The following is a 13,928-nucleotide window of genomic DNA, read 5'->3' as shown; positions in this document are numbered from 1 at the left end:
GTAATTATTATTAAGATTTTAATTATTATCGTTGAATATGCATAATCTAACGATTATTGGATTATAGGATTTCTATAGGTTGGTAGGTAAATTTAATTTAAATAATTAGCTTTTTTATAAATACTAATGATAATGACAATTATTAAAAAAGGATGAACAAAATCGACGGGCTTAGTGAAAAATAAATCCTTACTATTAAACGGATATACCTAATCATTAGGTATAAATTAAAATAAACAATAAATATAAACATTTTCTTTTGTTAAACACTTATAATTTGTTGTTTATAAAACAATTGAATCAATTTTTTTTTTAGCAGTGTTTCAATAAGCATCATGGCTAGATGTCGAAAAATGTTTCAAAACAATATTACTTATAAGGTAAGAAAATATAATAGATAATCATCCTTTTTAAGTATAATAACTATACTATGATACCTATTGGTATTTTGTATATATCTAGTGATTATTAATTGTGTAATATACTAATATGCGTACGAGATACATATATCTTAATATTATTACAAGCTTTTCAATATTAATAAGTGAGTATATGACCATATACCATTTAATTAATATATCTATGAGTAATTTAAATTTTAATAATAGTATATAAAAAAGTATAATATATAATATAGTATAGTATAATTCAGTTTTATATTTAAAACTTTAATTATATTATCTGCTGTATTATTGTTTAGTCTATAAGATTATCAATGTACCTAGTAGTTTTAATTTTCTCTCTCTCTTCTTCTCGTTTTATATTATATTTCAGTTTTTGATTTTTAAACTAAGGTATATCAATTGCTGAATATTGTCTATACCTTTAAATTTAGACTTCAAGTCCGTTATTATGAATAAAATAAATAAATCAATAAATCAATAAATATTATAACATGTTGATTGAAATTTGTTTAAAAAAAAAATAATAATAATAATATTTTTTAAACTAGTTTAGAACCATTGACACATTTTGTTATGGATCCTGATTGATGCGTAATACATATTTTACATTTTTATATTATCAACAAAATTGTGTCTTTGTTCTGATATACATGTATATGTATATCGTTTGTAGTTGGTAGGAGATTAGCGTTACTAGTGATTATTTATACGATATTACATAATATAATATCACTTATATGTAAAAAAAGTCATAAAAAGTGTTTTGAACCGTAGAAAGTTAGTTTAGTAAGTTTCAAAATAAACCCTCATAGAAATGAGTTATGGTGACCTTAGGTATATCGAGTAAAATGATCGAATGAAATACTATCATATAGTAACAAAACCGAAATATATTAAGACAATTTAAATTCAATGATTGTTTTTACAATAACTGTTTCATCCCAATCTCTCAAAAACAATCTTATCTATGGTTAATTTCTTCACGCTTTCAGGAAACCCCTTTATATTCTTATAAGCATTTCAGATTTTTTTTAGATATTAATTATTATTATTATTAATATATTTTTTTTATTATACAATCTGTTGCAATAATGGGACAATAATATTAATTAATATAATACTTATAATACACATCACAGAAAACATAGAGCGATAGACCACCCAGTGGAGATACTTTGTCGATAGCTAACTTATACGCGTTAAAATTTACATTTTTTTTCATAATAGATAATATGTATTATGTATTCAATATTCATAACAGAAAGTTACGACACCACTGTCTTTTTAGTGTCTTTTAAGGATTAGCAGATATAGTTATGGATGTGAGTTGACAAATAAATGAATTGGACTGATGATTTAATCGATTACTGAAGTGCTTATCGTAATTTAGTTTGGCTAATTCTGTGACTGTAGATATTTTAAAGTCTGAGTAGAGGGAATTATTTGAGACATAGAATGAAGCTTTGAAATGGTACCTACGAAGAATTTTTGACTGGGTGGATATTAATTAATAATTTATAAATTCCATTTTTTCAACTTTATATCTAATATTTATTGTTTTTGCCCATACATTTAAAATATTTAAATCACGATAACAGCAATTGTAATAATTTGTTTATAATTCGTTTTAAACATCAGCTATAGATATCGACTTAATTTAAGTTTGACATCCACTTGAATGATGGGAGTATTCGGACTATTCGGTGATATTGCAGGAGCAGCACATCTTACGACTTTCGAAAATTCTATAACAATATAATATTATGTATCATAATCGATGATAATAAATTATTAATTGTGCAGTTGTGCACGTTTGTAATCAAGTGCTATCTATCGGCGAACACCGTTTGAACGCGACGTTGATTTCAGTCGAGTAATACAATATATTATAATAACGATATAGGTATTTAAAATCGTGTCACGGTATACGGTCTCTTTCAGAACGACCTTGGGTGGGCTTATGGTCGGTAATGGTATAAGGAACGACGACGGTCGGTGGTAGAGAACGATACGTGAATTCGTTCGTAATAAGTAATAATATTATGTATACCTATCCAATTATTCCAAATCGAAAAGGTGACAGCACCGCCCGCGTTTCATGCTTTTATCAGGTACATCGTCCTAACATCCATCACGGAAGAGGGTTGCACGTAGTGTATGATTATTATATTATGTGTGGCGCTTGCGTTGTACGCCGCTTTGTCTGGGGGGGAAACGCGCGTACTTGCACTTATGACTTAATCCGCTTAGCACTTACTCGTGCGTAAACAATGTTATAATAATACGCGCGTTGTGACATTACGTCGTCGCGTATGGACGGATTGCATATATATATGACAAAATAATAAAATAATGATTATATTAAAATGTAGTATATTATGTATATAACATTACGCGCGATGCGTTCGTGTGTGCCCGTAGCGGCGGCGGCGGCGGCGAACGAAGAATCAATCTTCGCGCGCGCAAAAGGTCACAGCCGCCGCCGCCGCCAGCTCGGTCGTCGCGGCATTGGCGAGAGGATCGTGTGCCGCCGGGCGAGCCAGATGCGACGGGTGCCGAGGCGTAGGGAGGGTGAATCGAAGAGGGGGGCCCGACTTTGGGTATAGACTGGGACGCCGCCGAAAGAAGGGCACGAGGCTGCGTTTAGCAAAAGCACCTGTGGTGCCCCACGGCGCACGATCGAACCGGGCGGTGGCGGCGGCGGCGGCGATGGGCCTTTGCGGGAGGCGCTCCGCACGTATATAATATATTTTATTATATAGTATATAGTATATTACAACGTAACCGACGAGAGGGACAACAGTACGCACTACGGCGGCTCAGGGTCATGAGCTGACCCGGCCGCGCGCGCCACAGCCACCACCGCCGCCGCCACACGCAACAGCGAATCGCTTCAGCCACCACCGTCGTCGCTGCTGCTGCCGCCGCCGACGCCGCCGCCGCCGGGTCGTCGTCACTTCGGCTGTCAACCCGACGACGATACGGCCGCGGTTGCCACCGTCGTCGCCGCCGCCGCCGCCGCCGCCGTCGCCTCCTCCACCTCCTCCTTAGTCGACCACGTGTGGCAATTAGTCACACAGGTGAGTATTATAATATTTTAATCGTTATTATTACTATAACTATTATTATTGTTGTTATTATTAGTACATAATTATTGTTAGGTATGAGTATATGTGTTAAAATATCGTTTTTACGGCTTTGTTGAAACTTATTTTTGAATTCGCGCGGTCGACGTTAATATACACATGTTTAGTGTTTACGGAACCACCTACGACGTAGCAAATTATTTCATAAATAATTTTCCAATCGTGAAAATATTTCCGCTCTAAAGTTATACCGTACTATTAATATTATAATATTATCATGTTTGCTATGGTAGTCAATCGTTATCATATAAATTTGATAAACACAAGCTTTACCTTTTAGGGGATGCTGGAATAGCTAAAATCATGAGTGTAACATTTTATCATTAATATTAAATAACGCACCTATGAGACGTGGGCAGGTCGGTAAAATTTCACTATACATTAAACCACCGCACAGTACATAATTCGTTGTTATTTTCATTTTTGCACTTTTATAATAATAAATTATTTTAAAAGTGCATACAAATATAATATGTGTAAAGGTATAGACATGTTTTAAAAACGTCGTCGACTTGTGCAATTATCTATATGAGGTTCTCCGCGCACGTCTGGGTCAAACGTGTATATTATGTAGTATTTGTTTTTGTCCGTCCCACGCCGTCATTATAATCGCGCAACTGGGATTGGGATATAAATATATATCATATATACGATATACCTAAGTGTTATATCCGTAAAAAATATATACACGCATCTAATAAGTTATATTACACACAGTGCCGGCACTAGGTTTTTCGCTGCCCTGTGCCAATTACTGAATTATCTGTAATATGCCGTCCTTTTATAATTTATAAATTTTTATTTAAATACAATGCCGCTACTAAAATTCCAAAAAAATTTGCCACCCTGTGCGGTAGCACAGGTCGCACATGCCTTCCGCCGGCACTGATTACACACTTATATGACACGCGTATATTATATTATGTATATTTCTGTACTACAATGTCATTTCCTGATATATCATTGCGTCTCGCCTTCCCAACCGAATATCAATATTATTCGTTCGCACCACTTGTTTGCGGTGCCTCTGCACAAACGACAGGTTGTATATACGCGGGAAATGTATATTAGTTTTGTACATGACATTGTGTACTGTATAGTACCTATATTATAGGTATTGATTTTTTTTTTTAACACAGCGTGATGGCTTTCAAAATATATTATTTCCTATACCACATAACCAACCATTTTCTTTAAATTCAAACACATCTCACAACGTTCAAAGACACAACATACATTTTCATTTTAGTATGATTGAGTTTTGAATAGAGACAACAAAAACAATTGTTTTTAATTTAATTTTCGTTACATTATTTATTTACCTAGTATAATAATATACATTAAAAATAATATTCTTAAATTATTTTTATTACCAAATTATATTATTATTATATTTTTTATATTTTTTTACAAAACCATCAAAATATTACAATTTCAGCTGGCATTTGTATGTTGAGTACTGATCTATTGGTAAAAAATAAGTCAGATGCCAGTTCAAAAAAACAGGTACCCCTCGTGAAATTTTTAAAGATATTGTATGAAATAGTGTTGTTTTTTAAAAAATAAAATACTTAAAAATTTAATATATGTAGTTTTCATACTATGCATTATAATAGGTACTTAAACTTATATCACTGATATAAGAAATTCAATAAAAAGATAGTTAATAAAAAAAAAAATGGACAAACGTGTATACTGCACTGTTATACAAATGGTGTTGAGTACACTGTAATAGGTATGTTTAATTGTAATTATTTGATATATTATTATATACGAAGAAAAATTCTCAACGGAAACGATCTATTAGGCATTTAGGCTATTCACTAAATGAATTTCATATTATAATTTTTATGATAATGCTATTAAAGTAATTTATTGTACTATAAGTATTACATTCAGTAAATTTATTTATTTTTTCTGAAAATATTGAATTTATTTCCTATATTATTAGTATTTAATTATATATATATACCAATAAACCGTATTACTTATATTATTATCACTAACAGTTAATTAATAATAACTCACTGTAAATACTGAAAAACAGTGTAAATAAATTCATACTTGTAATGTGTATATCTTTAATTTTAATCTACAAATTAAAAAAAAACTTTTTGTATATAATAAAATGTATAATATACTTTTAAATTTGAATGCTTATAAATTATAAAGAAATACTGATGAACATTTTATTTATCCTTGAAGTACTTAATTTTATCAAAATTCGAACTTCAAATGTCTATACCGCCTATCTAATATCTATAAATAATTAACAAGCTTATAATTTTTTTAAACTTTTAAGTTCTAGTATAAATTACTTATGAGAAATATTATACTAAATATTTAAACCTTAGCTTTTAAAATTTAAAATATTATAAATTCTTAACTACAAAATACTTGTAGTTTGTACGTTTGATGAGTAGAATAGTTATTTTACGGGTAAATATGGAAACTTAAACTTCAAATGCTCATAAATATTTAATTTAACTTTTCGATAATACTGGATTTTTTTTTTAATTTTCATAACTTACGAAAAAACTTGAATTATATTTTCAAATCTTAGGTAGGTATAAATATAAAAAAAAATTATGAATTTTGGGGAAATTCATTCAAATGGGATGTGGATTAATTAATGATCAATTTTTATTAATTACAACTCATAATACAATTTTTTATAAAATTTTCAAGATTTCTGACCAAAGGAAGAATTTTATTGTTTTGACAATAAAAAAAAAAAAAAACTAATTACAATTTAAAATGTAAATTGTCTAAAATAGCTCAATAAAAGCCAAAATATTAAACATTTAAAAGCATATTTTTACTGCCCCAAAAGGTGATGACTCACACAAAACACACCATTGTAAAATTAATACATTCATTGCTCTTAGAATTTAAAAAATAATTATTTTTATTATTTTTAAAAAATGAGAAACATAATAATGAGAACGTCTATTTTAACTAATATTTGATGAATTATAATTCATAGTCTTATTATATTTGTATAATTATTGTATGGGATGCCAAAATTGTATTTTTCAGTATTCTTTTGAAAGCCGACGTCGTGTAATTGTCTCAATACAAATTAATATAATATGTACTTATTAATAATCTACTTTAATAATAAATAATAATATATATTAAATTTGTAAGGCGTACCTAAGTACAATGTGTATTTGTATTTAGGCTGCAGCGATGAAAATCAAATAAACCATATATTAAGTATTTTGTAATAAATAACAAGATATTATCTATAACCTATTAGAAAGAACGTATAAACACTTTAATGGTGATTTCGCAAACTGATTTTTTTATGTATATTACGTATTATGCTCTACAAATAGTCAATCATATTGGTCTGAAAAATCTAACCTTGTGATAAATAATATATTATTATGTACCTAACGGTCTTAACGATAAATTTGTAAGTCTGTTATATTTTAGCAGAAATGTTGAGCCCGAAGATGCAAAGATGTGTCCGGGTGGTAGACAATCAGCTCCTGATGTTGTCGGACCGCGCCCGTACAGATAGCACACTCACCGGAAATCTCCACAAAAAAGCGTCAGATAGCGGAAGGTGGAAGAACCGATATTTTGTTCTCTATCAGGTATGTAGTACTAATATTAATAATATATTATATATAGACCAAAGTATTTTTGATAAAATAATATTAGTTGTCACATCTACAATCATATTTCTATGATTTTCTAACGATTAACGCTACAAAGATTATAAACAATATATCATACATAACTTAGTTATTCCAAGTGTTTATATCATTTAAATATTACACTATGTTATAGTTAGTTACACTCTTAGTTTAAAACTGTTTACTCGTATACTTGAAAACAATAACAAGTATATTGTAATATTTTAATTTAATTTTATGTATATTGTATAATATATAAAACATAAAAGAAATTAAATTAAATGTACGTGCAAATAAAAACAAACTATATCGATATTGATGTTGAACAGAAACGTTATAGTATGGAAATATTCAACAATACATAGTCGATTGAGCTTCATAAACTTTCTTTTATAAAATATATAAATTGCTCATAGCAAATCATTTTTATCACCGTCCATTACAGATTGATCGTTCAAGTGGAACTTTTTTAACTTGTATATATTCGTAAAATGTATTCAGTTATTTTTTTAAGTGTATAATATATTATAATATAACCAGGTCAGTTGAAGACAAAATAACCTAGTTAATATTAACGTTGGTTCTTAAGAGCCGATCAAAATGTATTCAAATACCTACACAGTTATAATAGACGATTTTTTTTTATCATACCCCAAGTATTATTATAAAGTACTATAATAAGCGAGCCTTTTCAATGCATCATCATTCCTCTGAAATCAGGTCATAAAAATATAAAATCACGTCAATAAATTAAACACCAAAAAACATAAAAAAAAAACTATTTTACTAGGATATTACTTCATTTAGAATATAGTTTACTATATTTATCTATTTATATTAAGTATATAATTTTATTTTTTATTTAGTTTTCAATTTTTTTTTTTAATTTGTGTCCCTTAAAACAACTATTATTTTTTTTTTTAATGCTTATCACAAATGGATAGTAGGGAGATAACGTGATCTATTTAGATGTATAATGTATATACTACTATTTACATAATACACATAATAATACTAGCTGACTTTTTAAATTGGGAACATAAGCTAACTACAAATAGTATTTAAGATTAAAAGGAGAGTTGAAGCTGAGGTTCATACCAGCCTCTTACAAATAAATTATTTTTAGTACTACAAATCTTTTTAAAAACGTTTGGATGTAATGAAAATAGAAGCTTCTTTAAATCAGACATTTTCATATTTTTTAATCTTTCATGATAACTGTACGTATTGTTATCATTTGCTTAACTGCTGAAACACTTCGTCCTAAGTATTCATATTTTAAATTAAACAAAATACCGTGCATCAACGTAAATACTTTGGAATTGGTGTTAATGAATTTTTATATTAAGTTGTCTTAAAAACTCTAAGTTTGCTAAGAAATAAAATTATTTTACTATCTACCTAGTTGTTAAAATATTTATGAATATCAACTAACATTTAATGGAATGTTATGATCTTAATAAGATAGTTGGCTCGAACTTTGTATAGTATATTTGAAGCTTTAATATATCTTTTACTGTATAATCGCATATATATTTTCAAAAATAGTATCATTTTTTTCAATCTATGAGACCTAAGTTATTATTAATTATTGTTTTATCTTTTTCAAATTAAAAAAATGTTTTGAAGTATAATATACTAATATGATATGAATTATTTTTTATATTAAAGGTTATAATATATTTTGTAGTACCTATATTTGACCTAAAGAGCATATATTTCGTGTATATTTTTTTGAGGTTCAATGTACTTTTAGAGTATCTATGTAAATTTTGATCAAATAATGGTTTTCGGTGAACCACCCAAAAGTTAAATGCCTTAGGGATTAAACTACATAGCATAATTGTGAATATTATTCTGTTAAGTATTTAAACTATTAGGTATGTACAATAAATTCTCTTCCAGATTCTAGTTGATTATTCTATTGAATTCTATATAGTGGAATAATTATTTTGTTCAAGTTGTATATTAAGACAATATTAGAATAAATACTCAATTAACCATTGATAGAAAATATTATTCAGAACCCTACCTAAACCAACAATTAGACAAATTATACCAAATTATGTAAATTAAAGAAAGTTATAACGTCAACTGCATAAAATGAAAAGAAAAATAATTATTTAATTTATAGTTTTATTTAAAATAATAATTTATTATTGGTATTTCTTATGGAATAAAGTACCTATATTCAATGAAATTCGACGTTTATTTAATGTAAAATAGACAAAGTAGGTACAATAAGTATAATGTATTTAAATGTATAACTTATATCAATAATATGTTATGTAGAAATGTATATACTTACACGGAATCATAATTTAAATTTCATTCATAACAAAGTTCATAAGTTTTATGATATTAAAAATTAATATTAAAGATATACCTACATTTATTTCTATTAAAAATAGGTACATACATATTTAATCTCAATTGATCATTCGTGTATACACAAATTTGTTTGAAAAATATTTTGTTATTCTTTATCTATGATTTAAATAAAATAATAATATTTCCATAAATATAATCTATTTGTTATTGAGGCTAAAAATGAAGTTTTGTATTGCATAGGTATATATCTGACGATAAACTAAAAGGATCTTCTACATTGAAAGTCTTATAGAAAAAGTAATTTAAACCTTAACTGTTCTCTGTGAGCTGTAACATATTTTAGGCTGTCATTTGCCGAGTATTCTAAAAAATATACGTGTAGATATTATTATTTTTCATTTTCGTAGAATTCCCTGAAGCAACTTTTTATGGTAGTTGAGAATTGTATTACTTGTCTATCTTTTATAGGCAACAAAACGACAACAAATAATCTCCATGATTATAAAAACATGGTGTTAAAAATGAACTTATTTAACAGAGAAAATATTTACTATAAATTATAGTAACAATATAATATGAGTTATAAATATTTTGATAAAACTTCATTAATAGTACAACCACAAATATCAATTTATTTCATTTTGAAGAAAAATCAATAATCATTAATGTCTATTTTTATTGGAAAAAAAATAGATAAAAAGTTGTATGAAAACATAATTAAATTAATAAATCATTGTGGTATTGATACCTATTTGTTTCATCAAAAATATTTAACTTTAAATCTTTAAAACACGTGTTTAGGAAGAAATCTCATTATTGTAATTTAAGAAAAATACCTATCTTTATTTCGGATCAGAACCATTAAAATTCACATGTTTTGACAATTTATATAGTTTTAATAAATATGACTACCATATAATATTTCTTAGAATATAACTTAGATATAATATACAACTATTAAATGGGGATTTTATTTCAAAGTTTGTAATCAAGAATCAATTTTTCACAGATAAAAAAATAACCTAATGATATCATTACATTATTAGAACTGTGAGATATTTAAAACTTAGAATCTGTCTTCATCAAATTCTAAAATTCAAACCCATGACTATCATACATTTTGATACATAAAAAGTAAAATAGAAGTTAACTGGAAAAAAATTGCTTAGTGTTCTTATAAATCAACTAATAAACTAGAAGTCTGGATTTTTAAAGGTTGCAAGGCTTAAAAGCTCTTTCTGAACCTCATATACCTCATCTTTTTTATTATTTTTTCTTGGCGTATACAATTTGATTTATGACGTACATTACACCCGCTGCGTGCCGAGCTTCTTGAAAAGAACAACAAATTTAGGCAAGTTCATTTTTTTGGCTGGTTAAGCTGGATGAAACCTAAATAGACCGGAAAACAAATAAAAAGATAATTGAGTGAGAAAGTAAAAAGAAACAACCCTTGTAACGTTACCCATACTAGAAGAAAAGCAACAGGTCAATGTTTAACTTTTTTATTTTTTCATCAAGCAGTTCCAATCACATGTTCTGTAGGCTAATTTTATTTTATTACTTTTTATATATAAATATATCATTGTCTAACTAAAGAATTATTTAAACTCTAAAAATTTTTACAATTTTGAAGTACAGAAACACTAATATTGATTATAATATTTTAAGACGCCTGCTATTTAAGTAAAAAATTAGAAGTTAAATTTCATATTAAATTATGCCCTTTTTTTTTAATTATTCATGTGTCATTGTCATATGAAAAAAATGTATTCTTCATAAAAGTTCTAAACAGTGATTTAAAATTAATTATCTTAATTTTTCTAATTTATTAATACAATTAATATTTTATAAATAATTGTAAAAAGTGTCAATTTCTGATCAACCACTTTTAAATTATTTATAAAACTGTTGATTGAAACCATGTCACATTATTACTGCTGCAGATAATTATTTTAATGTATGTTGCTTAACAATTTTTTTTTATGAAATATGTTGTTATGAAACCTTGTCGTTATTTCATAAAAATTATTTTAATAATTATTATAAAGTCTTGTTAATGTTTAATATTCGTAATATTAATATAAATTAACATTTATTCGTTTTAAATTTAAAAAAAAAAATGCTTAAGTTAAACTTATTTATTTAATTACATATAAACACAATCTTCAATTTTCAGTAAAATAGTTATAACAAAAGGTACTGAAACTGGAGGTATCACCAGTATGGGTGAACAGTTTTTATGATCACTAACATTTTAACATTTGTGTATCAAAAATTTAATATCTATAAACTTGTTGCCTATAAAAATAATATTAAAATCAATTTAATTTTAATTTAAATGAATTTCTTATTTTTTTAAGGTCATTGTCCATGTAGCAATATAATTTAATATAATAGTGTATTTAGTATTAAATGTAATAACACAACATAGTTTTGTCTAATGACCTCGGATTAAAATGATATTTTTGAGAGAATTTATAGATAATATTGATGTATAATATACAATTATATAATAGGATCAACTATTGTGGAATTTTGTGTAGGTGAATAACTCCTAATTACCAAGTTAACACAGATACTAAAATAGTATTAAGTAAAGAATTTTTCATAACCATTAATGATTGGGTTGTTTTGATAATACATTCATACTATGTAGAGAAATATTGATAATATTTGTGCGGGAGTGATTTTATACAAATTTTGAGTTGTGTTGTTTTTAAAAATTAGGTTTCTCAGCATAGAAAATACACTAAATCGAATATTTTTTAGTGTAAAGCACAAAATTTCATTAATACAATTTAAAAATAATTTTATAAGAACATCGACTGTATTATTGATTTATACATTTTTAAACTTTGTAAACCAATTAATATGTGCTAATAATGACTTTATTGAATGACAATATTATAATTATAAATACTGTATAAAATGTTATTATATACATTTTATTCTAAATTGGAAATGGAATACCTAAAGATACGTACAATTAATGGCTAAAATCCCCTAAAATTTTACCTATGGGCGCCCATGTCATTGTATATAAAAAAAGATTCTAAACAGCTATGATTTGTCAGTCTAGGATATATTTTCTAGTGGGTGATGAAAATGGTGATTTATGTTTTAATGACCTGAATACTCCACAATTTTATTTAAGTTTTTTATAATTATTGTAAGCCAACTTATAGAAAATCTTGTATTAAATTTTTAACTCTTAGCTACTTATACAAAATTTTTTTTATAAATTTTAATTACAAAACAATTTGCAAATATTTATGATTTTGACAATTTTTTGTCACTATTTGAACTTCAAACATTAATAATATTTTTCCTATAATGACACTTCGAGTTTTCTTTATAGTTATTTGAAGGAAAACTTATGGAAAACTAAGTGTTGAATCTTTTAACCTTAGTTATAAATACAAGTAATTTTATGAATTTTCAACTAGGTACAAAATTATTTGTAAATTTTCGCATTTTTAACATATTTCGGAAATTTGAACCTTAGCCGATTATAAAAAAAAATTGCGATGTTTTTAACAATAATAAGAACAACTTATAAGAAACCTTGTATTAATTTTTCAAGTGTTTTTGGATTTCAACATTTTTTTATCGACACTTTTTCACAAATTACTTAAAAAAAAATCGAACATTTCAGTTGTCTATAAATAGCTCAAAAACCTAGTATAATTTGAAAATTTAACTGTATATAGAGTATTCCTAGTGGTCAGTGATTCGTTTTTGAGTTAAGGCTAGATAAAAACAAAACCAATTTTTTTGAAAACTGTTGGAAAATATTTACCTCTGATCTCTATAATGCACTACGGATATTCACTTTGCCATCGGAAATCACCCCTGAAGTTTGAAATTGAAGCATTATTTCAATAAGCTATGCTGTACACACTCACACAAAAAATAAATACACTCATCATTGTAAAATCAATACATTCATCACTACGTTCAGAATCTAAAAAGTATTCAAAATAAATTACTTAAGTTAGTGTAAACCGAGGGACAATTGTATCACTTACTAACTAATGAGTAGTAATGACCTATAATAGTATAGGTATATATCAAGTAGATTATAATCGATACTATAAATACCTAACTAAGAAGTACTCTATTGATTCAAAAAATTATTTACAAGTATTTATAAGTAAGGAAATTTTAAATATTGACACTAGAATTTGGCGAAATTCATAAAAAAATAATTAATTATGCGAATGACTCTAATGATAGTTAATAATAATTTATACCATAACATTCTAAAACCAGTCGGTATAAACTCAAAAAGTAATAACAATACTATATGATAAAATTATATACTATTATAATAAATGCGATGTTTTAAGCAAACATTAATTCAGCCCACTGAACTAATAACAATATGAATAATAATA

At 26.7% G+C, this 13,928-nt stretch overlaps 1 protein-coding gene across 6 annotated transcripts in view; it reads left to right on the top strand.

Moving 5' to 3' along the window:
- The first annotated feature begins 3,200 nt into the window (after positions 1-3,200).
- LOC114122985 (ras-specific guanine nucleotide-releasing factor 2-like) overlaps positions 3,201-13,928 on the top strand; it is a 50,362-nt gene continuing 39,634 nt past the window's right edge. For 4 of the 6 annotated variants that reach the window (XM_027985812.2, XM_027985811.2, XM_027985813.2 and 1 more), the window contains exons 1-2: positions 3,204-3,484; positions 6,992-7,155. In XM_027985812.2, coding sequence (XP_027841613.2) covers positions 6,997-7,155 — 159 coding nt within the window. In that variant the 5' untranslated portion in view covers positions 3,204-3,484; positions 6,992-6,996. Of the gene's footprint in view, positions 3,485-6,991; positions 7,156-13,928 lie in introns of all 6 variants that reach the window. The other 2 variants (XM_027985814.2, XM_027985810.2) reach the window with 2 other exon arrangements.

The sequence above is a fragment of the Aphis gossypii genome, chromosome 3, assembly GCF_020184175.1.
Source record: "Aphis gossypii isolate Hap1 chromosome 3, ASM2018417v2, whole genome shotgun sequence".
Classification (NCBI taxonomy): domain Eukaryota; kingdom Metazoa; phylum Arthropoda; class Insecta; order Hemiptera; family Aphididae; genus Aphis; species Aphis gossypii.
The sequence above is the reverse complement of the archived record's forward strand: the minus strand, read 5'-3'. Positions and strand labels throughout refer to the sequence as shown.